Genomic DNA, 25166 nt, shown 5'->3' on the forward strand with positions numbered 1-25166 from the left:
CTAGAATGGAGAGAAGGGGGTGCCCCGGTTCCGGTCTGCTTGCAGGTAAGTACCCGCGTCTTCGGAGGGCAGACCAGGGGGGGTTTTGTAGGGCACCGGGGGGGACACAAGCCCACACAGAAATTTCACCCTCAGCAGCGCGGGGGCGGCCGGGTGCAGTGTAGAAACAAGCGTCGGGTTTGTAATGGAAGTCAATGGGAGATCTAGGGATCTCTTCAGCGCTGCAGGCAGGCAAGGGGGGGGTTCCTCGGGGAAACCTCCACTTGGTCAAGGGAGAGGGACTCCTGGGGGTCACTCCTCCAGCGAAAGTCCGGTCCTTCAGGTCCTGGGGGCTGCGGGTGCAGGGTCTCTCCCAGGCGTCGGGACTTTAGGTTCAAAGAGTCGCGGTCAGGGGAAGCCTCGGGATTCCCTCTGCAGGCGGCGCTGTGGGGGCTCAGGGGGGACAGGTTTTGGTACTCACAGTATCAGAGTAGTCCTGGGGTCCCTCCTGAGGTGTTGGATCGCCACCAGCCGAGTCGGGGTCGCCGGGTGCAGTGTTGCAAGTCTCACGCTTCTTGCGGGGAGCTTGCAGGGTTCTTTAAAGCTGCTGGAAACAAAGTTGCAGCTTTTCTTGGAGCAGGTCCGCTGTCCTCGGGAGTTTCTTGTCTTTTCGAAGCAGGGGCAGTCCTCAGAGGATGTCGAGGTCGCTGGTCCCTTTGGAAGGCGTCGCTGGAGCAGGATCTTTGGAAGGCAGGAGACAGGCCGGTGAGTTTCTGGAGCCAAGGCAGTTGTCGTCTTCTGGTCTTCCGCTGCAGGGGTTTTCAGCTGGGCAGTCCTTCTTCTTGTAGTTGCAGGAATCTAAATCTTTAGGTTCAGGGTAGCCCTTAAATACTAAATTTAAGGGCGTATTTAGGTCTGGGGGGTTAGTAGCCAATGGCTACTAGCCCTGAGGGTGGGTACACCCTCTTTGTGCCTCCTCCCAAGGGGAGGAGGCCACAATCCTAACCCTATTGGGGGAATCCTCCATCTGCAAGATGGAGGATTTCTAAAAGTCAGAGTCACCTCAGCTCAGGACACCTTAGGGGCTGTCCTGACTGGCCAGTGACTCCTCCTTGTTGCTTTCTTTGTTCCCTCCAGCCTTGCCGCCAAAAGTGGGGGCCGTGGCCGGAGGGGGCGGGCAACTCCACTAAGCTGGAGTGCCCTGCTGGGCTGTGACAAAGGGGTGAGCCTTTGAGGCTCACCGCCAGGTGTCACAGCTCCTGCCTGGGGGAGGTGTTAGCATCTCCACCCAGTGCAGGCTTTGTTACTGGCCTCAGAGTGACAAAGGCACTCTCCCCATGGGGCCAGCAACATGTCTCTAGTGTGGCAGGCTGCTGGAACCAGTCAGCCTACACAGCTAGTTGGTTAAGTTTCAGGGGGCACCTCTAAGGTGCCCTCTGTGGTGTATTTTACAATAAAATGTACACTGGCATCAGTGTGCATTTATTGTGCTGAGAAGTTTGATACCAAACTTCCCAGTTTTCAGTGTAGCCATTATGGTGCTGTGGAGTTCGTGTTTGACAGACTCCCAGACCATATACTCTTATGGCTACCCTGCACTTACAATGTCTAAGGTTTTGTTTAGACACTGTAGGGGTACCATGCTCATGCACTGGTACCCTCACCTATGGTATAGTGCACCCTGCCTTAGGGCTGTAAGGCCTGCTAGAGGGGTGTCTTACCTATACTGCATAGGCAGTGAGAGGCTGGCATGGCACCCTGAGGGGAGTGCCATGTCGACTTACTCGTTTTGTCCTCACTAGCACACACAAGCTGGCAAGCAGTGTGTCTGTGCTGAGTGAGAGGTCTCCAGGGTGGCATAAGACATGCTGCAGCCCTTAGAGACCTTCCTTGGCATCAGGGCCCTTGGTACTAGAAGTACCAGTTACAAGGGACTTATCTGAATGCCAGGGTGTGCCAATTGTGGATACAATGGTACATTTTAGGTGAAGGAACACTGGTGCTGGGGCCTGGTTAGCAGGGTCCCAGCACACTTCTCAGTCAAGTCAGGATCAGTATCAGGCAAAAAGTGGGGGGTAACTGCAACAGGGAGCCATTTCTTTACATCCGTTACTAGGGTGTCGGATGGAACTACCTGGTGAAACAGAGCAACCACTGACAGGTGAGGTCTGCGCATCCACCATCTCAATGACTGAAGTGCTACTGCCGGTAGCCGCACCGTGTCGTCCCAGCGATCTGTTCTTTGGCTCCAGTTGGTCTCCAATGCATCTTGGAGGGGTCTCATGTGGAGTCTGGCATTTGGGACAATAAAAATGCACGATGCCATGGAGCCCAGCAGTGATGTCACCTGACGTGCCGTAGGTGCGCTGGCTCTCAACAGGTCCTGGCACTTCCTGTCTATTGAGGATAATCGTTCCTCCGAAGGATACACTTTTTGGAGTTCTGTGTTTATGATAGCTTCTAGGTAGTGAAGATTCTGCGTTGGAATCAAGGTTGACTTCTGGTAATTGACCTGAAGACCTAGAGCTTCGCAAACTCCTAGTACAATGTCCGATGGCTTCTCGCCTGCTCCGGAGAAGAAGCCTTTAGTAGCCAGTCGTCTAGGTATGGATATATGTATATCCTTTGTCTTCGGAGATGTGCCGCCACCACTGCCATACATTTCGAGAAAACTCTTGGGGCAGATTTCAGGCCAAAGGGTAGAACTCTGAACTGGTAATGCTGTAACGCTACTCGGAAGCGCAGGAATTTTCGATGTTTGGGAGCTATCGGGATGTGAAAGTACGCATCCTGTAGGTCGATGGAGCACATCCAGTCTCCCTGATGCAGTTGAGGGAAAATCTGGTGAAGCGCTAGCATTCTGAACTTCTGCTTCCTTATGTATTTGTTCAGCAGCCGTAGGTCCAGAATTGGCCTGAAAACGCCCTCTCGACCCTTCTTTGCCACTAGAAAGTAACGGGAGTAGACCCCCTGTCCTCTGTGAGCAGGTGGAACCTTTTCTATGGCATTCTTTTTTAGGAGGGCGAGAGCCTCCTTGCGTAGCAAGCTGAGATGAGATGGATTGTCTTTGGTTGGTGGCAAGCGTGGTGGAGGCAGTTTGAAAAGAAGAGAATAGCCATGTACCGTGGATGAAGATGCCACCGAGTGGGTCTTTCGGGCGGCAGCTATGATAACCGAGTCCGGTGGCGGATCCTTTCTAAGGAATAACGGGTCCTGTTCTGGAGCCTTGTATTTTTTGAGAATTCTAGCCGGTGCAGACTTAAGCGAGGCTGGGGCCAGAAAAGTGTCCATGGTTGGCTGCAACAAACCAGGCACTAGAGGCAGCAACTTTTTTGACGCTGATCTCTGTTGTAGAGTCTCAAAGATGACCGATGAGGAGGTAGATGGTTCTGGAACCTCTATGTTGAGTTTCTGCGCTCCTCTTAGCAACACCTCGTTGAATGTGGTAATGTCATCCACCGGTGAGACTCTAGCAGGTGGTAAATCTGTTAGGGTGGGTGAGTAACGCCCGACAGATGAACCTGATGAAGACCAAGAGGGTGATCTTCTTCTTGACCGTGACCTGGATCTTCGTTGAGAGCAAGACCTGCTGCGAGACGCTGTAGCCGAGCGTCTAGGCCTCGCGGTCGGTTGGCGTGGTGCTGAACGAGCCCGTTCTGCCCTGGCTGTCGGTGATGGCGTTCTTGGCAGGGAGGCAGTAGGTGAATACATTCGCGAATAATGCGAATCTGGGGAGGCCGCTGGTCTATTGAGGCTCTCCAGCCATCTTGGAGATAGGTTGATGGGCGAGACATGCCCAGAAGATGTTCTGCTCCCTGTGGGACAGGTAAAACCTGTGTCGACGTCGATGGCTGTTTCGACGTCGAAGGGCGCCCAGCCGGTTGCTCATGCCTCGACGTTGAGTGCCTTGACGTCGAACGGCGATCCTTGGACCTCGACCTGCTCGCCGTCGTGTGCCTCGACGTGGAGCGATGGGAGGTCGACGGCGGATGTCTCTCGTGCCGTTGTGGTGATTTCGACGTCGTGTGTCCTGATGTCGGGGGCGCACAGCCTTTGGCGGCGACCGGGCACGCCGGCGCTGGCTCGACGTCGATCGGCGGGCTGCCGTCGACGGAGACCAGCCCCTGCTCTGATGTCCCTCCGACACCGTTCCCTTCGACGTCGGGCGCGTCGCCGTCGACGGCGATCTATGCCGGTGAGACGGTGGTAGCGACGACGACGGTGAACAAACAGGTACTTTCCTACCTGTAGACCGGGCCATTCTCTCCTGAGAATGGCCTTCTGGCTGTCTGGGAAGTGAGGAGGACGATGTTCTTTTCCTCTCCTGAAGCCCATGTAGCCGGATCTTCTCTCTGTCTTTCAGAGTCCTCCTAGACATGTTCTTGCAGTACTTACAAGTGCCAGGGCAGCGACTCTGAGGCAGGCACACTATGCACAGAGAGTGGGGATCTGACTGGGCCTTCTTCCCACAAGCAGGGCATTTGACAAAAAGTGAAGGCATTTTTCTGTCAGAAAAAACCTGCCTAGCTCAGACAAAGGTGTTATTTGTCGAGTGAAAAGTGAAAAAAACGTTTTTTAAAGAATTTTTCTGAGAAAAACTCAGAAAAACTGAGAGCTCAATGCTCCAGGATCCTCTCAGAAGAAGCCGGAAAAAAGAACTGACCTAACTGTGAACCAACTGTCACCTTTCCTTCACCCCTGAGGCATGGTGGGATACTGGAGGTGCTCAGGGTCTTAAAGGCACGGTGCCAAAGTTTTTATGGTTCTCCTGTGTTAACCTGCATGCAGCCTATTGGCTAAGAATGCTTCATTGTTTTTCAATGCAGTTTTTTCTATTTTTTCTCTAGAGTTTGCTACTGCTTACTTCCCTAAGCCTAGTTTTAGGAGCTTGGGTACATATTTATGCTCTATTGTAGTATTTAATATAAAAAAAAAAAACTTCATAGAAATAAAGCATTTTAGCCTGTTTTTAACATGACAGCCTGCATGACTATTTGTTACACATGTATAATATGTGTATATTTTATATATGCTCCGGGGTCCCCGCACAAGGGCGGGAATATTCAATGTTTATGACTATTGATGAGGATCCCCTGGAAGAGAACCAAAGATTTTGCTGTTTTGGAACTATGACAGTAGATTTGGTGGTGCACTGCTCCCTCTGAACGGATCTCATATAGAGTGAAGATTTACCAAAGCTTGGCTCAAGGACAGTAGAAGGTAGTCAAGAACCTCAGTGTTCAGGATTTGGGTAATTGACCATTGAGGAAAAGTAATAATTATCCATGTAGTCAATCACACCTTATGAATACACACAGGTGTAGTCAGGTCTTCAGATGCTCAAATTATAAAAAAAGAAGAGGGCTCATCTCAGCCTAGGTACACCTCTCACTGTTCTGTGATCTCAGCAGTTTTAAATGTGAGCAGCCATGCAATCACATTAACAATCTACTTTCCATAAACTCTCCAGCATCTGTAACAGATCCCTCTCCTGCCCATAACTCTTTGCCCCCACTAATGTTCAATTAAAAACAAGAGGTTGAAGTGGCAGTGGAGTGTGATACTTCTGCTTTGTCACACGAGTCAAAGGGAGTATATAACGAGTTGAATTCCCAAATGCCTAAGTGACTATATAGTGCCATTACAAAAGCTAAACCGCAAAAGAAAGAGACTGCCCCATAACAGCGGCGAGAGAATATTACCTTTACACAAACCAAACCATGTTGGGCTCCAAACAGAGCTACACAGACAAAAGCAGGCAGGCACTCTTAGGATTTTGGTTCTCTCCCTTTTGCAGACTACATGCAAGAACCATATCTATTAGCACCACCTCTTAAATCTATATCTCAACCACTAATACAAAGAAAAGTGCATGAGCAGATATACTCTCTCCTGCTAAGTCTTTGTCGATTCTCAGGCATAGTAGGTGGTCAGGGAATCCATTTTAAGTACATGTGCTAGACACTGGTTAGTAAGAGTTCCCCAGCTACATGATGGCTTCACTGAAACTAGGGAGATTTGGTATTAAACATTTCATATTAATAAACCCATCACTGATTCAAGTGAAGGATTTATTAATACATGCACCCAGAGAGCACCTTAGAGGTGCCTCCTGTAAAACCTACCAACTACTGGTGTGCTGACTGACTGGTTTCCACCAAACTGCCACCTACAGACAAACTTCTGACCCCCAAAGGTGAGAACCTTTATTCTGGGGCGGTCAGGAACAAAGTCTGCTCTGAAAGGGATGTTTCACAACCCTCCCAACAGGATGACCTTCAAATCTGCATTCCAAGGCAGGGGGCTTCAAAGAGTCCACTGCCTTTGGTATGCAAATCTGGCTTCCCTCAGAGGTAGGAAGATGCCGACCACCCCCGACCAGAACCCATTTGGCACCTGAACAGAAAAGAAAATTAGGTATCCAGAAGCAGGTTGCACTTGCAGCCTGAACAAACCTCTAGCATGACCAGCCTGAAGCGAACTCAAAATTAGGAATTCCACCATCTTGTGTATGGTGGAATTAGGAATCATGGGACAGGGTGATGCCCACTGCCCAAAGGAAGGGGTCATCTAGGGGGCATAGTGACCCTAAGGGTAACTAGTCCATTGGCTACTTCCCCCTCACTCCCCCCAACATCCCTAATTTGAGTATTTAGGGGACCCCCAGATACCAAGACTTTAGATTTCAATGGACACAAAAGAAAGATTGGACAAAGAAGACTACTGACAAGAGAACTGAGGAGCACAACTGTCTTGGTGCCAACCCTGCCAGCCTGCTTGCTGCACCCCACCTTGTGGATATAGAGACTTGCCCTGCACCTGTGCAGACGCCAAGAAACCTGGAGAGTTGCCAGTGCTTTGCCAATCACCAGAAGAATCTCTGTTGGATTAGATGAGCTACTACCCTGCATCAGCAGGCACTGCTTGAAAGTCCGGTGCTCTGCCCATTCGGCATCAGACCCTCCGAGGGATCAACGAGCCAGGAGAAGGCTGTTTGGTGCCCAGGAGGTCAGCCCCACCACTTCCCTTAAGTCCTGAGATGCTGACCCTACCCGGAGGCTCCCTACACCTATACCTGGGGTACTGGACCCCTTACAACAACCAAGGCTTGCTGGTCGTCCAATCCAGACTCCAACAGCACCAAAGCAGTCCTACGGTCGAGGGACATCAGAAGCCAGGAGGCCATTCAGGAGAGCGGCCCCACTGCCCCGTTTCCCCTCTTCACCAGGTCACCAAGACCCAGAGCGAGTCCCAGACCATTGTGACCCCACGCCTCTGCACCCAAGCCCAGTAACCCCAGTCCAAGGAAGTCGACTGTGCCCACAAAGTCATGAGACACTCTGGAGCTGAGCTCACTCTTGGGTTTGGCAGGACTGGAGTCCCAGCTGCCGCTTGTTTTTGCGGGCTCACCTCCACCGTGACCGCATCCGGTGATGGAAACCCAACAGTCCACAACACCTCTGCACTCTGCTGTCCCGGCCCAAGGAGAGGAGGAACAAAGGTTTTCCCACATCCCCTAGCCTCCTGAGATCTGAGCCCACTTGCTGGATCAGACTGGAAACCCAGACCAGGCCTGCATTTCCTTTCTGCAGGCTCCCCTCTACATCGACTGCCACAGGTGACTGAAACCAGACAGAGCATCGCAGGCACTAAAATCCCTTGGTGGTTCACCCAGACTGGACCCAAAGTCCCTACTTGCAGCGTTTTCAGAATTCGACCGTTCCCCTTTGAAGTGAATGTGGCACCCAACTCCTTAACACACCTCTGCACTGGGAAACCCCAGAGCCTCTTAAGGAGCCCTGTTGGTGTGGCCTTGAATCCTGCATGACACTCACCGTAAGCACTGGACAACCAGCCTGTGAGATGCTGTGAAGTACCTCTGTGTTGTATGTTTTCTCTCCCACATGGTAGCATTGCAGCTTCAGAAAAACTGACCGCTGACTTTTCAAAACTGTAAAAATTCATAACTCGAAAAGTACTCACCTGATTCCAATGATCTTGGTATCAAATTTTATATAAAAGTATGTGTGGTTTTTATACATTGTGTCAGATTTCTTTATTGAGTGTATCTCTCGCTTACTGCCCTGTGTTTAATACATGCTTAGCACTACCATCTGATATGCCTAACTGCTCACCCACACTACCAAAAAGAGAGAGCATTTGGGGAATCATTTGTGCCTCTGTAATTCCCATGGGGTTCGTTTGGACTCTTTATGCAGTGCACCACTTTTTGGTCCACTATATAAAGAGCCAGCATCCTAAAATTCTATGAAAGTATATCCCTGGCGAGGCAGGCCAGTGACAAGTCAATTTTAGATGGTGAGCAATTCTGTGTGTAGCAGAAGTAAGAAACTTTTAGAGCCTTATGAAGGAGACACCCAAATCAAATGGAAGCAAAGCTTAAAATAATTTTGAAAAGTACAGATAATGAAATAAAACCATATTTGCAAACGGCACATATAGAAATACAAATACAAATTAAAGAAATGGAACATACAGGAAAAAAAAGGACTAAAATCAGATGTTGCTTTGGGGATCCAGACAAGAGGGCTCAACAGGGAGCTGTGAAAGCCAGCTTGAATAACTTGCTTTGGAATAACAGCTTGATCTTGCACGCAAAAATGGAACACTAACTTGTGGTTTTTGCCCGCTGAAAATCACCTACTGAAAAAGTCATGCTGAGGTTATTAGGTCCTTCTGAAATGTTAGCGAGTTTTGCTAGTGCTGAACAATTCACTAAACCCAATGTTTATTATTGGTGGACTGAGCCCAGCATAATCTCTACCTGTGATTCTGGAACTTGTGCAGTTTTTTTCTTCTCTTGCTCATCATCATGTTTCTTCTTTTTTACTTTCTTTTCTTTCTTTTTTGCTGTTTTTAGCTTCTTTTTTATTTCAAACCTGACAGCGAAAATCAAAGGAAAACACATCATTAACTCAATAAAGCTGGCAATCAAACAATCATCTGCACCCATGCACTCAAGTATGGGAAAAACAGTGATCAAAAACGCAAACATATTTCAAACATGAATGTTGTCCAACTGCCACGTAAGATCTTTCAAACATGGGAGAGAGAGAGAACAGGAGAGAAAAAGAGAGAAAGAGTGAGAGAGATTTTCACAGTCAGCCCACATACATTATCAAAACAATGTGGAAGAGAAAGACACCCTAGAGGTGTAGATGTTCGCTGAATCAGACCTCAGAAGGTATCAAAGTCCTGCTAGAGAGAATAACTTCAGTATAAACTATCCTTTCATGCAAATAAACGGACAAAGGCCAGCTAAAAAAATATTGCTGGATGCCTATTATCAAAAAGTGTGACGAGTAAACAAGCTGAAACCACGTTGTCAAGAACACTACACGTTCTCAGAAGGAAGGTTAGTTAAAAAAAACATAGGCAATTCATTAACTGAAACTTTAGATTGCTGCATCTTTGTTCACAAATCCCTGCATGGTCTGTTTCCATCTGGCTACGTCAGTCAAATCAGCTGCTGAGTGGGAGCTGCAGTAACCATTAAACGACAAAAGAAACTAACTACATACCTTTGAAGCCAATATGCTAGCAACCTTAGTTCCATTCATCTGATAAACCAGTACTTTTTCACCAAGCAGACTTATTCTGAAATAAATACTAAAAAGATGAGACAGGCATCTTACGTGAAGTGCAAGTACGTTATGTTGGCTCACCTTTTCTTCAGAACCTCCCTCTTCTCTATCCGGTTAAAGAGTTCTTGCTCCCGCTCTTTCTCAGTCATTTGTTCTAACCTTGCCCGGTCTTCTTCATCACCCATAAGATCGTCCCCATACCCATCATGGAACTCTTCATCCTCCGATGAGGACTCAGACTCTGAGGTAGCAGATGAGCTGTTGCTGTCAGAGTCGGAAACTTCACCTGAAACAAAGTTTTTTCTTTTTTTGTAAGTTCCAGAAAATATGCAGCTTTAAATATAAGCATTCAATTAATACTTTACAGGGGAAAAAAATGTGACCGGTGGCAATCTCAAGTTATTTCAAAATAGTGAAACAAAATAACCCCAATAGAGAAAACTCAAAGCAACAACAAAAAAAGAACAAAGACAGACAAAAATGAAAGAAAATTATCAAAACGTAGAGTCAGGGCATATTGGTTTTGAGAAAGCAGCTACATCAACACCCTGGCATTGTGATGTGTAAGTGATGACTTACATAAACTTTATCAACTGTATGAGATTTGATCTATGAAATTGAACAATGCTCCCACCACCGATATCTAAAGCTGCAAAAGTACATTTTCCTCCAGTATTGGATATTTCATAGATTCACATGCTTGAATCATCCCAGTCATCGAGGTGGGAGTCCCACCGTAACTTCAAATATACATAGCAGTAAGTGTACTACACTATGCCTCAATGGCCATAGAAGGCACTGCTATAGCCTATCCATGTTCTTTAAGAAGAAAAGAAAGAAAAAAAAACACCAAACCTGAACTACACCCAATAAGGCAACAGCGCCCTCTAGAAAACTTCCAACAGAGGCTAATACCCTCAGATTTTCTACTGCACGTCTTATGAAGGGAGTCTCTCCGAGCTCTGCTCAGCTTCTATTTCTTACTGCACTGACAGGAAAATGTCGGTCAGAAATATTGGATTTTCATTGTACACGATGTCCCAACAAACTGAAAAGGACTCTTCAGAATTAATGACACTTGAGGGAAGAAAAGACTTCATATTGATGACCCACACAAGAAGTGTATCTACTGACTACATCAGGATCATATGGTGAGAGATTGCAAAATATGTTACACCTTTACTTATAAGGCTCTTAAAGACAGAGAAGTAAGACTTTTACTATGGTTACAGAGGGAAAAAGCAAAGGAATGCCATTCTTCTGATGAGTGAGGCCTCCTCGCAGATCTCTCAATCTCTTAAAAGGCTTAAAAGTACAGAGAAACTTCCTTCAGAACAACTTTAGAAAGTACTTAAAAAAACTCAAGCACCTTTCACTGGAACAACAGAAGGGTCAGCAGAAAGTCATTCAAAGGCCTAAAAAGGGTTCACCCAGAGCCTACAACTTCATCAGTGAAAGAAGTAAGCACCCACAAAAAGTGCTTCACTGTCTTTACCGCGACTACAAAAATAAAGACGTTCCCTATAGAGTCTTACAAATCCTTGTTGACGAAAAAACAGTTGACACATTCGTTGACGACAGCGCCTACGATAATGACGAAGACAATCACTTCGAAATTTACCACAGCGGTGGCTGCTATGATTGTCATGTCATCGCCACAGTCACTGACGATTATAATGGGTGGAATATACAAGAAGACACCATCGACGACTACCCAACGTAGACGAGGGACTTAACCTCGAGGGACACGTCGACAAGAGACAATGATGAAGAATCCGTCGACAACAGACCAGTCAAAGAGAAACATAGTGACAAAAGACCCCTCAACGAAGGAGGCAGCTACGACAAACACCTTAAAAACAGACTCAACAACACCCTTAACATTGTATGTATGTAGTGGTATTTATAAACCGCATTCCAGCTCAAAAGAGCATCGAAGTGCTAACAGTAGGTGAGTGGTGCAAAGCGGAGGAAGGGAAAGGAGAAAAAAAAAGTACAGATGCCAGTAACTAGCGCGGGAAAAGCCAGGTTTTAACCAATTTCCTGAAGCCCAAATAGCTAGGTTCCTTCCTGATGTTCAGGGGGAGCGAGTTCCAGCACTTAGCCGCAGCCACGGTGAAGGCTTTATCACCCCATTTAACTTTGTTGTTTCTAGGGATCTGAATTTTGTAACCCTCAAGTGACCTAAGATGATGCTTCGGTCTATACCAGCAAAGGTTAGAGACCAGGTATTGGGAGTCAAAGCCATAAACAGCTTTGTGGGTCATGCAGAGCGTTTTGAAAATGATGCGCTGAGCTACCAGGAGCCAGTGCAGTTGAATGAGACTGTCGCTATCAGAGGCAGAGCGAGGAAGATTGTGGATAGATCTAGCAGCCGTGGTCTGAATCAGCTGTAGCTTATTCAAGGAAACTCTATCCAGGTTAAGTTATAAAGCATTACAATAGTCCATTTTAGACATGACCAATGCTAGAGTAACTGTAATTTTCCATTCGCGTTGGAGGTAAGGAAAGACTTTTCTTAGCATTTTTAACGTCCACCGGCACGTTTTTACAGTAAGGTTCACCTGGTTTTTGACAGATAAGTGATCATGAAGGATGATTCCTAGGTTCCTGCTGGCAGTAGTAGGATCCGGGAGGGTGCCACAGTCTGTCGGCCACCACTGATCCATTGGTCCTTACCGGGTCCGAAACAAAGAATTTCGGTTTTGGCGCCGTTAAGTTTAAGCCAGTTAGTCTTCATCCAATTATTAAATGCCTGCAAGCAGTTATTAAAAAGATCAGCCACTTCCTCCCAGTTCTTGTTAACTGGGATAATCAACTGTATGTCATCTGCATAAGGAGTGGGAGAGAAACCAAATGACCGAATCAGGTTGGCCAGCGGGGCAACATACACGTTAAAGTGGTGCTCAACGACGAGCCCTGAGGGACCCCGCAAGGTAACAGGTAGGCAATGGATCTAAAGTCGCCACAGCAAACCGAAGTCCATCTATTGGTCAGGAAGGACTCTAATAACTTAAGAGCCTGCTCTCTAGTACCTGCTTGGTAAAGGCGAGCTAGCAAGATTTGAGGTGAGATCAAGTCAAAGGCTGCAGACAGGTCTAATAAAATTAAGAACGCCCCTTGACCTTCATCGACCATTCTCCAGATAGAATCCGAAGAATAGATAAGAGCAGACTCTGTGCTGTGTGCCTTTCTAAAGCCATGTTGGGATGGATCAAAGCCTCCCTCCACCATTAAATATTTCACTAGTTCCTTGTTGATATTTTTTTCAAAGATTTTAGCCAGAAAAGGGAGGAGCGCAATTGGACGAAGGTTGTTTAGGTCCTGGTTCTCTCACTGTTGCTTTTTTTTTTTTTTCTCAGGGGGATAACTAGGGTCTCCTTCCAGGAAGCTGGATAGACCTCCTGGAAAATAGGGACTAAGGCTTGAGAAAAAAGTTCAGGGGGCAGTTGAAAAATGGAGAAGGGGCAGGGGTCCAAGGGAGAGCCTGATTGAATTTCAGAGATCAGCTTTTTAATGCTGTCCTGAGATGGGGATTGAAAGTTGGATAGGGTCAGGTGGCAATCATTAGAATCCGTATAAGTCATGGTAGAATGGTCCACAGTGTCCTCATCGGGAGGGAAATTGGCATAGATTTGTAGGATTTTATTTTCAAAGTACCTTGCTACTTTGTTGCAAAAATCTTGAGAATTTTAAGCTCAGATGTAATAGAAGGGGAAGACAATGCCTTAATTACTTTAAAAAGCTCTCTGAGACATTAGAGGCCTCTTTAATTTTAAGAGTATAAAATGCAGATTTAGCTTTAAAACATGCCATCTCATAAGTTTTAAGAGCGGACTTCAATGTGTCTTTCTCCATGGGGAGCGATTCAATTTCCAGCGTCGCTCTTGTTGGTGGTACTTTCTTTGGAGGAATTTAAGTTCTTTGGTAAACCAGGGTTGACTGGGCTTCTTAGAGTTGCAAGGCACATATAGCTTAGAGGGAACCAGTTGATTCATGGCAGTTTCAATTCCCTGATTGAAACTATCTAGCAGAGACAGGGACAGCTTGATAGCCCTTTCCCATCCCTCTTCCAAAGCAGGGGCCAGCTCTTCTAACTTAACCCGTTTCCATAGTCTGATAGCTTTGTTATTGGCTGTGGCTACCGGGGGAGGATGACCAACTGTTAGCTTGAAGATCTGAAGGTGATAGTCAGTCCAACTCAGCGGGGTATTAGAGGATACCAACTGATCCTCAATGCGGGCAAAAACCCCGTCTAGTATATGCCCTGCTGGGTGTGTTGCTGAGGAGACCTTAAGTGTCCATTCAAGGGCCAACATAAATTTTAAGAATTCCCTAACCGCCGGATGATGGGTCTCAAAGTGAACGTTAAAGTCCCCTAATATGATGGCCTTAGTAGACATGACCAAAGGTTCTAACAGATCGGTCCAAGATTGGTAGAAACTAGAGAGGGATCCAAGTGGGCGATAAATTAAAAGACCTTCGAGAAGTACTGAGTTGTTCTGAAGGATCTTAAAAGACAGCTTCGCATGTCTCAGAAGGGGTGCCATTCCATATACACGTGAGATCGAGCCTGCAGATAATTGCAAGTCCTGCTCCCCTGCCTGTTGTCCTGTCTAATCTATAATAGGCATATCCCAGGGGAGTGGCCTCAATAAAATCAGGGTTAGATACTAGTTTGCCCCAAGTTTCTGTCAAGAATAGACAGTCCATATCAAAGATGCCAATCATCTCCCTAATTTCTAGTTTATGTTTAGGGAGCGAGCGGACATTGATCAAGGCATAGCACAGCGGTTCTCTGTTGACCACCTTATCACGACTGGTCCAATTTCCTGGCGGAGGTAACTCTGCATACTGGGCTCTAGCCTCCTCCACAGTTAGGGGGGCTTTAAACTCCCAGTTGCAATGCCTACAATTCCAATTTATAGTACAGTCAGGGGCCACCTGATGGGCGCAGGGTTTACCAGTAAACCTGCGAAGGAATACAGAGGACAGGGTACCCATGTTGGGGAAATGGACAGAGTGCTTAACCCCTGGCGCCGTTCGGACGAGGACGGGCGCAGATAGGCTTGCCTTTGGCACGCCAGCGGCGCACCCGCATGAATGCAGGCTTTATTATGGTGCCAGGTCTCTGAAAAACAGACCTCCGGGCATCTGGACCGCTCACAAAGCGGATGCCGGTCCGAAAAACTGGAAGTAGGGCACTAACAGACCCTTATTTTTGAGAGAAAAAAAAAGCAGAGGACCTTGAAATTGGCCCCCGTAGCAGAACAGGACCCCCTCAACAAGGTAGGTAAAAATTGCAGTAAAAGTGCTTCAGTGAAACAAACACATTTAAAAGTTTAAAAGACCAAGTTTACATCCAGAATATGACTGTGCACAATTAAAAGCATAACATAGCTGTGCACAGTTGAAAACATAACCAACGTTAAAATGCAATAAAAATTAGGGCTATAGCGGCAGCGCGCTCACCTTCTGCTTAACATTAGTGAGTGAATCACTAGCGAAGACTGAGAAAACAAAATTTTTGCCGCTGTCGTTGATAACTGTGAGGAAGAAATCCTCTGCAATTTTGCCAATGCATACTTCTCCAGGGCTCGAAAAATCCACTCAACCACTCGCATCGGCGAGTCTTATTTGATCAGATCGAGTTATTTTTAATACTTACTCTCCCCTTCTGGCGAGTTAACACTGAACAGGTGTTCTGTTCAGTTGAAAAGTGGAGAGGCAATAAAAGATGCCTTTAAATCTTGTTCTTATGTCACATTTGCTTGGTGTTCACAGACAGAGGTCAAAAGTCAGTTTCTCTTACAAATAATTTTCTTTGTGACTGCAGAGTTCCAGGCCTTTGTAAGGTGAACTCTGTGACCTGCTGCTTAGAATGTAAAATAAAAGGATGCAGGGAGTCTGACTTTTCCTAACACACAACATTTAATTGACTAACTCGACTGTGCAAACATTTCAAAATATATTTCAGTAGTTCTGAAAGCCCTTCTTTTATATTTCTGTGTGATGAAAAAAATATTTTAATAGGATGAAAACATATCAGAATACTTTACATGTTTATGTGCAGAGGATATATTTTCTGAAACCCAATTTTCACAAATTGTTAATACACTATATAGTTTTATCAGTAAAGCAGCAAGTTAGTGAAGATTTGGACATTTCTTCGAAAATGGAGTGTTTAAACAAACTGAGAAACACTCCTGCCCTGATTGCAATGTTGCTCGTAAACTAAAAGAGGTCCTAGGTTATGTGGGCTAGACCTCATGGGTATGTATTCTAGATCTACTTAATCAAATAAAAAAGATTTTTTGTACTGCAGAAATACTGAGCTCACATATTTGAAGGTGCAATCATATGTGAGAATTAAGAAAGAGGCAACTCTGTAAACTATTTGCCTAGGATCACACAATTTGAGACCCGTTTACAGGTCAAGAACATTGCAGTTACGTCAAGCAGATTATTTAAGTTACTCGACCTGCAGGTCTAGTAACAGTTATGATTTTTTGAGCCCTGTTCTCCAAGCAAGGTGTTACCATATCTTCAACACCTTTTAAACGACAAGGATTATGTATGTTCTCAGGGCGAAGGCATGTTTGGGGTTGCCAGCAGTCCATTGCAGTTCAACGTGAAGTGTCAAGATGACGATGATGACGACGACGACAATCACTACCAGGACAACTAATACTCAGAAAGAGACCAGGTAGATCCCTCATATTTTGAATACGGCAATAGGGATACCTCCATAACTATGCCAATGTAATTGGTAACAAATCTTCGGAGAAATGTTGGACGAATACTATAGAAGATTTCCACCCTCCCCTCAGACACCTGTCCTGTCCATCTGGGAACTCCACTCAGACCAGATGTTGCTATGCCTTTCGACCGCCTCAGGATGACCATCGAACCACAGATGAGGAAAGAGAAGGAGAAGTAAGATACTACACCTAGTGAGTGGGACGAATACCTACTCAATCGTCACCTTTCGCAGTGTCTGTAGATTCTCCACCTGAAGATATAGGTGGATTCCATAACCTAATGGAGAGAGTAGCTAAACGTTTTGAGTTACCCAGCCTATCTAGGGAGACAGACTGTTTCCTCTATGACTTTAAAGAGCCAGCAAAGAATTCAGTGAGAGCCATACCCATCATAGATTTTATATAGCAGGAAGGCCTAAAAGAAATGAAAAATCCAGCTACAATACCTTCTTAAATACAACGTTTAGAGAAGAAATATAAAGCCCCAGAGGATTCTATAACTTGTTTAATAGGGCATCTTACGCCTGATTCCGTGGTGTCTCAGGCAGCACAGCGCCGCTCAAAGAATCCCTCTGCGTCAATATCCTCCCCACCAGACAGAGGGACGTTGTCTCAATAATATTGGCAAAAAGTTATCTTCTGGCGCAGCAATAACAGTCAAAGCTGCAAATTCTTTTGCCATTCTAGACAGGTATGACAAACAAATGTGGTGAGATATAGCCACACACAGACCACCTACTTGAAGATGCTAAACTAGAGTCAAAGAAAGTACTACAACAGGGGGAACGGATGGCAGCTGCAATAACTGATTGTGCCATTGACATCTCCCTAACGGGATTCAGGCAACTGGCAGAAGCAGCAGTTTTGTTCAGGTAGGGGTGGCTGAAATCCACCTCCTTTAGACCAGAGATATATAGCAAGATACTCGATATGGCATACGATGGTGAATGCCTCTTCAGCAAACATGTGGATGTAGCTTTACAGTCTATCAAGACTGACACGGACACAGCCAGATCTCTGGGCACATTGCAGTACAAAAAACAACCCTTTTGAGAGGGGCTAGAGGCAGAATAACTTATTCCTATTGTGGTGGATACCAATATCAAGCAGGCGAAACAGGCTATCAACCACAATATAAACAGCAACAGCAATACAGATTACCACCAACAGCTGAGTACAAGCACCCCTCAAGAAGGCTTTCAACCTGTGACACAGAAACAGGCAGAAAAAAAATGTCTGCACATTGATACCAGCTACCTACCCCTCTCTTGTATCAAAGATTGGAGGCCGCATAGGGTACCACATCCTTCAGTGATAACATCAGACAAATCAGTACTAGATATAGAATCCAAGGTAAATACTTTAGAATTCCGCCAGAAGCCTCCAAATACTCCTCCATCAGAACCACCATCACCACGTTTAAAACAACTCCCCATGGAAATATCTTCCATGACACACAAAGGGGCATTGGAGATCGGCCCACCTCTTCAGAGAGGTCGGGGGTTTTACTCCTACTTTATTTTTCTGGTGAAAAAACCTTCCCATTTTAGATTTGCAAGCCTTAAACAAGTACCTGAAAAAACAAACGTTTCGTATGGTAATGCTTCAGGATATTCTACACCTCTTAAATACTGGGGATCACATGAAATCTCTAGATCTCCTAGATGCATATTTTCATTTCCCAATACATCAAAATCATTGCAAATTGCTCAATTTCAAGGTAGTAAGTGTGCATCTACAGTTCAGGGTCCTACCATTCAGACTAAAGTCAGCCCCCTAGAAACTTTACTTAAATGCTAGCCCAGTAGCAGCTCATCTAAGTCAATTAGGAATACAGGTTTTTCCCATACTTGGATTGGCTCATAGAGGCATCAACACGCCATCAGGTGGTGCAACACACGTCCATTTGCCTGCAGTTGTTCAAAGGTAATGGCCTCACCATCAACCATCAAACGTTGCATTTACCTCCCACAAGATTGAATTTCCTGGGAGCACTACTGGATACCCCACAAAGCAAACACTTTCCATCCCAAGAGAGACAGCCAAAAATCTTCCAGATAGCTCACAAGCTCTCGACAAAAAATAGTTTGTTTCAGTATGGATCTACAAGTCATTCATAGAAATGATTTCTTCATACATTCTGCTGGTCCAGAATGCCTACTACATATGTGCCACTGCAGGAGCAGCTAGACTACCAGTGGCTCCAGGTGAACGGCTCCTTCAAAAGATCACATTCAGATCACATCAGGGATAAAAACTGCCATGTCTTGGTGGACAAAACCATCAAATCTGTCCATGGGCCTCTCATTTCTGCAACAAGTTCTGAATTTAATAACAGCGACAGATGTGTCTCTCGAAGGCTGGGGAGCCCAACTTCAGGATTTGCAAACAAGGGGCAACCGGACACAAATAGAAAAAAGATAAAGCAACTGGAGCTAATGGCAATCAATCTGGCACTAACAGATTTCTTGCCAAAAATTCAGAAGTCAACAGTCCTCATAAGAACAGACACCATCACAAGTATGTTCTATCTCAACAAACAGGGAGGGACGAAATCTATAAGGCTCTCGCATCAACCCCAAAGCATGTGGAAGTGGGCCAAAGAAAATTTGATTTCTCTGAAAGCGGAACATGTGCTGCGACAGTCCAACCTCCTGGCAGACTCGTTAAGCAGAACGATCATCCTGTGTCACGAGTGGGAACTCGACCAGCAGATTCTCAATGAGGCAAATCGAATCTCGACCTTTTTGCCACAAGCGAAAACAAGAAATGTCCATTATACGCAAGCTGGCATCCCCAAAAAGGGTCGTGGGGAAATGCCTTTTTGATGAGATGGTCAGGAATCTATGCCTACGTCCCGAAAGGGCCATCCAATTTCCATCTGAATGAACCAGTAATTTTACAAAGGTTTTTTCCAGATCCGCAAACAGTAGCGGAAAATAATCTACATTTGCAGGATGTAAAGAGAGGTCTAAAGCTTTATCTTAAAAGAAAGCATCAAATATGAAAATCAGACCAGCTGTTCGTAGCAGAAGGAGATGCAAAGAAGGGCTGTGCTGTATCTAAACAGACCATTGCCAGATAGATTGGATTGACTATACAATTTTGTCATTCTCAGGCTGGAAAACCTTTACGTATTCCACCAGAGCTGTAGCCACTCCACAGCTATTTGCTGGAGTGCCTTCACAATATATCTGCCAGGCAGCAACGTGGTCCAGTCAACATACTTTCATGAAGCACTACTGCCTGAATGAGACATACAAAACAGACACAGCCATCGCCAAGCAGTGCCAAGACATCTATTCTACTGAGGTGAGCCTCGGTTATTTTCCTCACCTTCCGCTTTATAGGTACGTTATCAATACTATAATAATATTATTAATATTATTGACATTAACTATGGTTATTATCATCATTATTGTTATAACCAGTAAAGTTATGGTCAAAATAAAACGTACCGTACTGCTCGCTATTCTAATTCAAGCATGTGAATCTAAGAAAGATCCAATACAGAAGTAGTAAATTGGTTACTTACCTGTAACTATGGTTCTCCAATATTTGTATGAGGTGAGTACACCCTACTTTTCATTGAAGCAGTTACTTAAAATGTGTTCTTTCATAAACAAATTATAAAGCCCAACATAGTCATGCACTTCATTTCCAGTTACCCAACCATCCAGTGTTTTCACTGAGTAGTCTACAAAATCAACCCAGGTCTGGCTCGAGGATTTTTGAGCCCCCCTGAACCTAATCCTGTACTCCTCAGTGGAGAATCCAAAGCCCTCAATCAGGGTACCCTTCATGAGGTCATAGGATTCTACATCTTTTCCAGAGAGTGTGAGGAGTCTATCCCTACACTTTCCAGTGAACATTTCCCAAAGGAGAGCACCCCAGTGAGATTTGTTCACTTTTCTGGTTACACAAGCCCTCTCAAAAGCTGTGAACCATTGGGTGATGTCATCACCATCTTCATATTTAGTCACAATCCCTTTAGGGATTTTGAACATGTCAGGAGAATCTCTGACCCTAGTTATGTTGCTGCCACCATTGATGGGTCCTAGGCCCATCTCTTGTCTTTCCCTTTCTATGGCTAGGATCTGTCTTTCCAAAGCCAATCTTTTGGCCATCCTGGCTAACTGGATGTCCTCTTCACTGGAGTTATCCTCAGTGATTTCAGAGCTGTGAGGGAACCAGCATCTCTGACTATTATTTGTGGAGTCAGGGCTTGAGAGGCTCTGTTCTCCCTAGATAGGACTGGTGGGGGGGAATCACCCTCCAAGTCACTATCATCATCCTCTGTGTTGCCATCCTCAGAGGGGTTGGCTCTTTCAAACTCTGCCAACAGCTCCTGGAGCTGTAGTTTGGAAGGTCTGGAGCCCATTGCTATTTTCTTTATTTTACAGAGTGACCTTAGCTCTCATCTGTAGATGGAGGTAAGGTGTGGTGTCGAGTTCCACCACATTCACATCTGTATTAGACATTATGCTTCTAAAAGTTGGAATACTTTTTAAGAAACTAAAACTAGTTCTAGAATCTAATTCAAACTTTTACCAAACTTTTAAACTCTAAAAGAAATGCAAACAGGGACTAACACAAGGCCCTAGCAGGACTTTAAAGAATTTAGAAAAATTTCAAATTGCAAAAAATCAATTTCTAATGACAATTTTTGGAATTTGTCGTGTGATCAGGTATTGGCTGAGTAGTCCAGCAAATGCAAAGTCTTGTACCCCACCGCTGATCCACCAATGTAGGAAGTTGGCTCTGTATGCACTATTTCAAAGTAAGGAATAGCATGCACAGAGTCCAAGGGTTCCCCTTAGAGGTAAGATAGTGGCAAAAAGAGATAATACTAATGCTCTATTTTGTGGTAGTGTGGTCGAGCAGTAGGCTTATCAAAGGAGTAGTGTTAAGCATTTGTTGTACATACACACAGGCAATAAATGAGGAACACACACTCAGAGACAATTCCAGGCCAATAGGTTTTTGTATAGAAAAATATATTTTCTTAGTTTATTTTAAGAACCACAGGTTCAAATTCTACATGTAATATCTCATTTGAAAGGTATTGCAGGTAAGTACTTTAGGAACTTTGAATCATTACATTAGCATGTATACTTTTTACATAAAACACAAATAGCTGTTTTAAAAGTGGACACAGTGCAATTTTCACAGTTCCTGGGGGAGGTAAAGTAATGTTAGTTTTAACAGGTAAGCAAGTCACTTACAGGTTTCAGTTTTGGGTCCAAGGTAGCCCACCGTTGGGGGTTCAGAGCAACCCCAAAGTTATCACACCAGCAGCTCAGGGCCGGTCAGGTGCAAAGGTCAAAGAGGTGCCCAAAACACATAGGCTTCAATGGAGAGAAGGGGGTGCCCCGGTTCCAGTCTGCCAGCAGGTAAGTACCTGCGTCTTCGGAGGGCAGACCAGGGGGGTTTTGTAGGGCACCGGGGGGGGACACAAGTCAGCACAAAAAGTACACCCTCAGCAGCGCGGGGGCGGCCGGGTGCAGTGTGCAAACATGCGTCGGGTTTTCAATGGTTTCCTATGAGAGATCCAGGGATCTCTTCAGCGTTGCAGGCAGGCAAGGGGGGGGCTCCTCGGGGTAGCCACCACCTGGGCAAGGGAGAGGGCCTCCTGGGGGTCACTCCTGCACAGGAGTTCCGTTCCTTTAGGTGCTGGGGGCTGCGGGTGCAGGGTCTTTTCCAGCCGTCGGGAAAAGGAGTTCAGGCAGTCGCGGTCAGGGGGAGCCTCGGGATTCCCTCTGCAGGCGTCGCTGAGGGGGCTCAGGGGGGACAACTTTGGTTACTCACAGTCTTGGAGTCGCCGGAGGGTCCTCCCTGAGGTGTTGGTTCTCCACCAGTCGAGTCGGGGTCGCCTGGTGCAGTGTTGCAAGTCTCACGCTTCTTGCGGGGAGTTGCAGGGGTCTTTAAATCTGCTCCTTGAAACAAAGTTGCAGTTCTTTTGGAGCAGGGCCGCTGTCCTCGGGAGTTTCTTGTCTTTCTCGAAGCAGGGCAGTCCTCAGAGGATTCAGAGGTCGCTGGTCCCTTGGAAAGCGTCGCTGGAGCAGGTTTCTTTGGAAGGCAGGAGACAGGCCGGTGAGTCTGGGGCCAAAGCAGTTGGTGTCTTCTGTTCTTCCTCTGCAGGGGTTTTTCAGCTCAGCAGTCCTCTTCTTCTTGTTGTAGTTTCAGGAATCTGTTTTCCTAGGTTCAGGGAAGCCCTTAAATACTAAATTTAAGGGCGTGTTTAGGTCTGGGGGGTTAGTAGCCAATGGCTGCTAGCCCTGAGGGTGAGTACACCCTATTTGTGCCTCCTCCCAAGGGGAGGGGGTCACATCCCTAATCCTATTGGGGGAATCCTCCATCTGCAAGATGGAGGATTTCTAGAAGTCAGAGTCACCTCAGCTCAGGACACCTTAGGGGCTGTCCTGACTGGCCAGTGACTCCTCCTTGTTTTTCTCATTATCTCTCCTGGACTTGCCGCCAAAAGTGGGGGCTGGGTCCAGGGGGCGGGCATCTCCACTAGCTGGAGTGCCCTGGGGCATTGTAACACGAAGCTTGAGCCTTTGAAGCTCACTGCTAGGTGTTACAGTTCCTGCAGGGAGGAGGTGTGAAGCACCTCCACCCAGAGCAGGCTTTGTTTCTGTCCTCAGAGAGCACAAAGGCTCTCACCGCATGAGGTCAGAAACTCGTCTCAGCAGCAGGCGGACACAGACCAGTCAGTCCTGCACTGAACAACTGGGTAAAATACAGGGGGTATCTCTAAGATGCCCTCTGTGTGCATTTTTTTTATAAATCCAACACTGGCATCAGTGTGGGTTTATTATTCAGAGAAGTTTGGTACCAAACTTCCCAGTATTCAGTGTAGCCATTATGGAGCTGTGGAGTTCGTTTTTGACAGACTCCCAGCCCATATACTCTTATGGCTACCCTGCACTTACAATGTCTAAGGTTTTGGTTAGACACTGTAGGGGTATAGTGCTCATGCACATATGCCCTCACCTGTGGTATAGTGCACCCTGCCTTAGGGCTGTAAGGCCTGCTAGAGGGGTGACTTACTTATGCCACAGGCAGTGTGAGGTTGGCATGGCACCCTGAGGGGAGTGCCATGTCGACTTAGTCATTTTCTCCCCACCAGCACACACAAGCTGGCAAGCAGTGTGTCTGTGCTGAGTGAGGGGTCCCTAGGGTGGCATAAGACATGCTGCAGCCCTTAGAGACCTTCCCTGGCATCAGGGCCCTTGGTACCAGGGGTACCAGTTACAAGGGACTTACCTGGGTGCCAGGGTTGTGCCAATTGTGGAGACAATGGTACATTTTAGGGGAAAGAACACTGGTGCTGGGGCCTGGTTAGCAGGGTCCCAGCACACTTCTCAGTCAAGTCAGCATCAGTATCAGGCAAAAAGTGGGGGGTAACTGCAACAGGGAGCCATTTCTTTACATTGTATCTTTCATATCGTCACATGCGAACCACCCTCCTCCCCTTAGAGGCTCCCCTAAAATATAAAACTATATACTTCACACTCGTACTAGAAAATCTGAGGGAATCAGCCTCTGTTGCGAGTTTTCCAGAGGGTGCTGTCGCCTGATTGGTTGTAGCTCAGGTTTGGCTCTTTTTTTTAAAGAGAATATGGATAGGCTATAGCAGTGTCTGTCTACGGCTATTGAGGCCAAGTGTAGTACACTTACTGCTATGTATATTTAAAGTTACAATGGGATTCCCACCTCGACGACGGGGATGATTCAAGCATGCGAATCTATGAAGGATACCAATACTGGAGAACCATAGTTACAGGTAGGTAATCAATTTTCTTATTCAATTAGCTCAAGCATACATCACAAAATTGAATTATGTGACCGTACTGCCAAAGACTGTCGAAAACACCAACCCACTCTCATCAGTTTGAACTGTTTAGTACAGGCCACCTATGCTATTACCTCTACAAATACCAACATAAGAACATACTTCAGGCATTACAGACATCCATAGGTTTTTGGTCCACTCCTGGGAACGCCTGTACTCACGGTCCCAGAGCACCAATGACCACGTTTCATACCTTCCTCTGGAGCTGAACTTTCTGCAGAACTGTCTTTGTCAGAGCTATCAGAAGAGGCTGCTTTGCTGGTTTGTTTCTTCATGGTTCCCTTCTTCTCAGTTCCTTTCCCAGTTTTTGCCTTCTTTTTGCTTTTCGTGCCCCCTCCACCAACTGTCCACTACAAAGGAAGACAAAATGTGCCAGAGTACAGATCTATAAAGCAATATATTTTCAAAGAGGATTTCAGCAGTTCAAAAATAGGAAACAATCCTAGTCTATCCAAAAAAAGAGCAGAAGGGCCAGCTGAAAAGACAAAGGTACAGTCAAGAGCCAAAGATACAGCTAAACAAAGATCACAGAAAGAGCAAAAACATGCAACAAAAATAAATAACGGATATAGGTGAAAGGTATGGAACAAAAGCAAAAAGAAAAGCTAGGAGCTAAAGAGCGATAGTATTCAAGAAAGACATCTTGAGACAGAGAGGGACACATTATTCTGGTGAAAACAAATAATGCATAGGAAAGCATGTGACCAAAACTAGAGATTTTAGGTGAAGATTGACAGTGTGCACATTAATTTCTACATTCTAATGCACTTAGGAGGGGGTAATCACACAATCCAACTCAAATACAAACATCCCAAACCAAACAAAATGGTTGACGTTTAGAGTTCACTGTATATTTTTGAAAAATGGAGTGGATTAGATTTGACTAGAGTGATTTGGACTGAAGTGCATCGGAGTGGGTGGGCTGGATGGATTGGAATGGGGTGGACTGAGCTAGAGTAGAAC

The 25166-nt window shown here is 45.9% G+C and overlaps 1 protein-coding gene across 1 annotated transcript in view; it reads right to left on the bottom strand.

Moving 5' to 3' along the window:
* The window catches only part of RTF1 (RTF1 homolog, Paf1/RNA polymerase II complex component), a 306552-nt gene that overhangs the window by 229842 nt on the left and 51544 nt on the right, over positions 1 to 25166 (bottom strand). Inside the window, 3 exon segments of the mRNA XM_069208792.1 lie at positions 8765 to 8879; positions 9666 to 9870; positions 24397 to 24553. Of these exon segments, the coding sequence (XP_069064893.1) occupies positions 8765 to 8879; positions 9666 to 9870; positions 24397 to 24553 (477 nt within the window).

The sequence above is a fragment of the Pleurodeles waltl genome, chromosome 9, assembly GCF_031143425.1.
Source record: "Pleurodeles waltl isolate 20211129_DDA chromosome 9, aPleWal1.hap1.20221129, whole genome shotgun sequence".
NCBI classification, from domain to species: Eukaryota; Metazoa; Chordata; class Amphibia; order Caudata; family Salamandridae; genus Pleurodeles; species Pleurodeles waltl.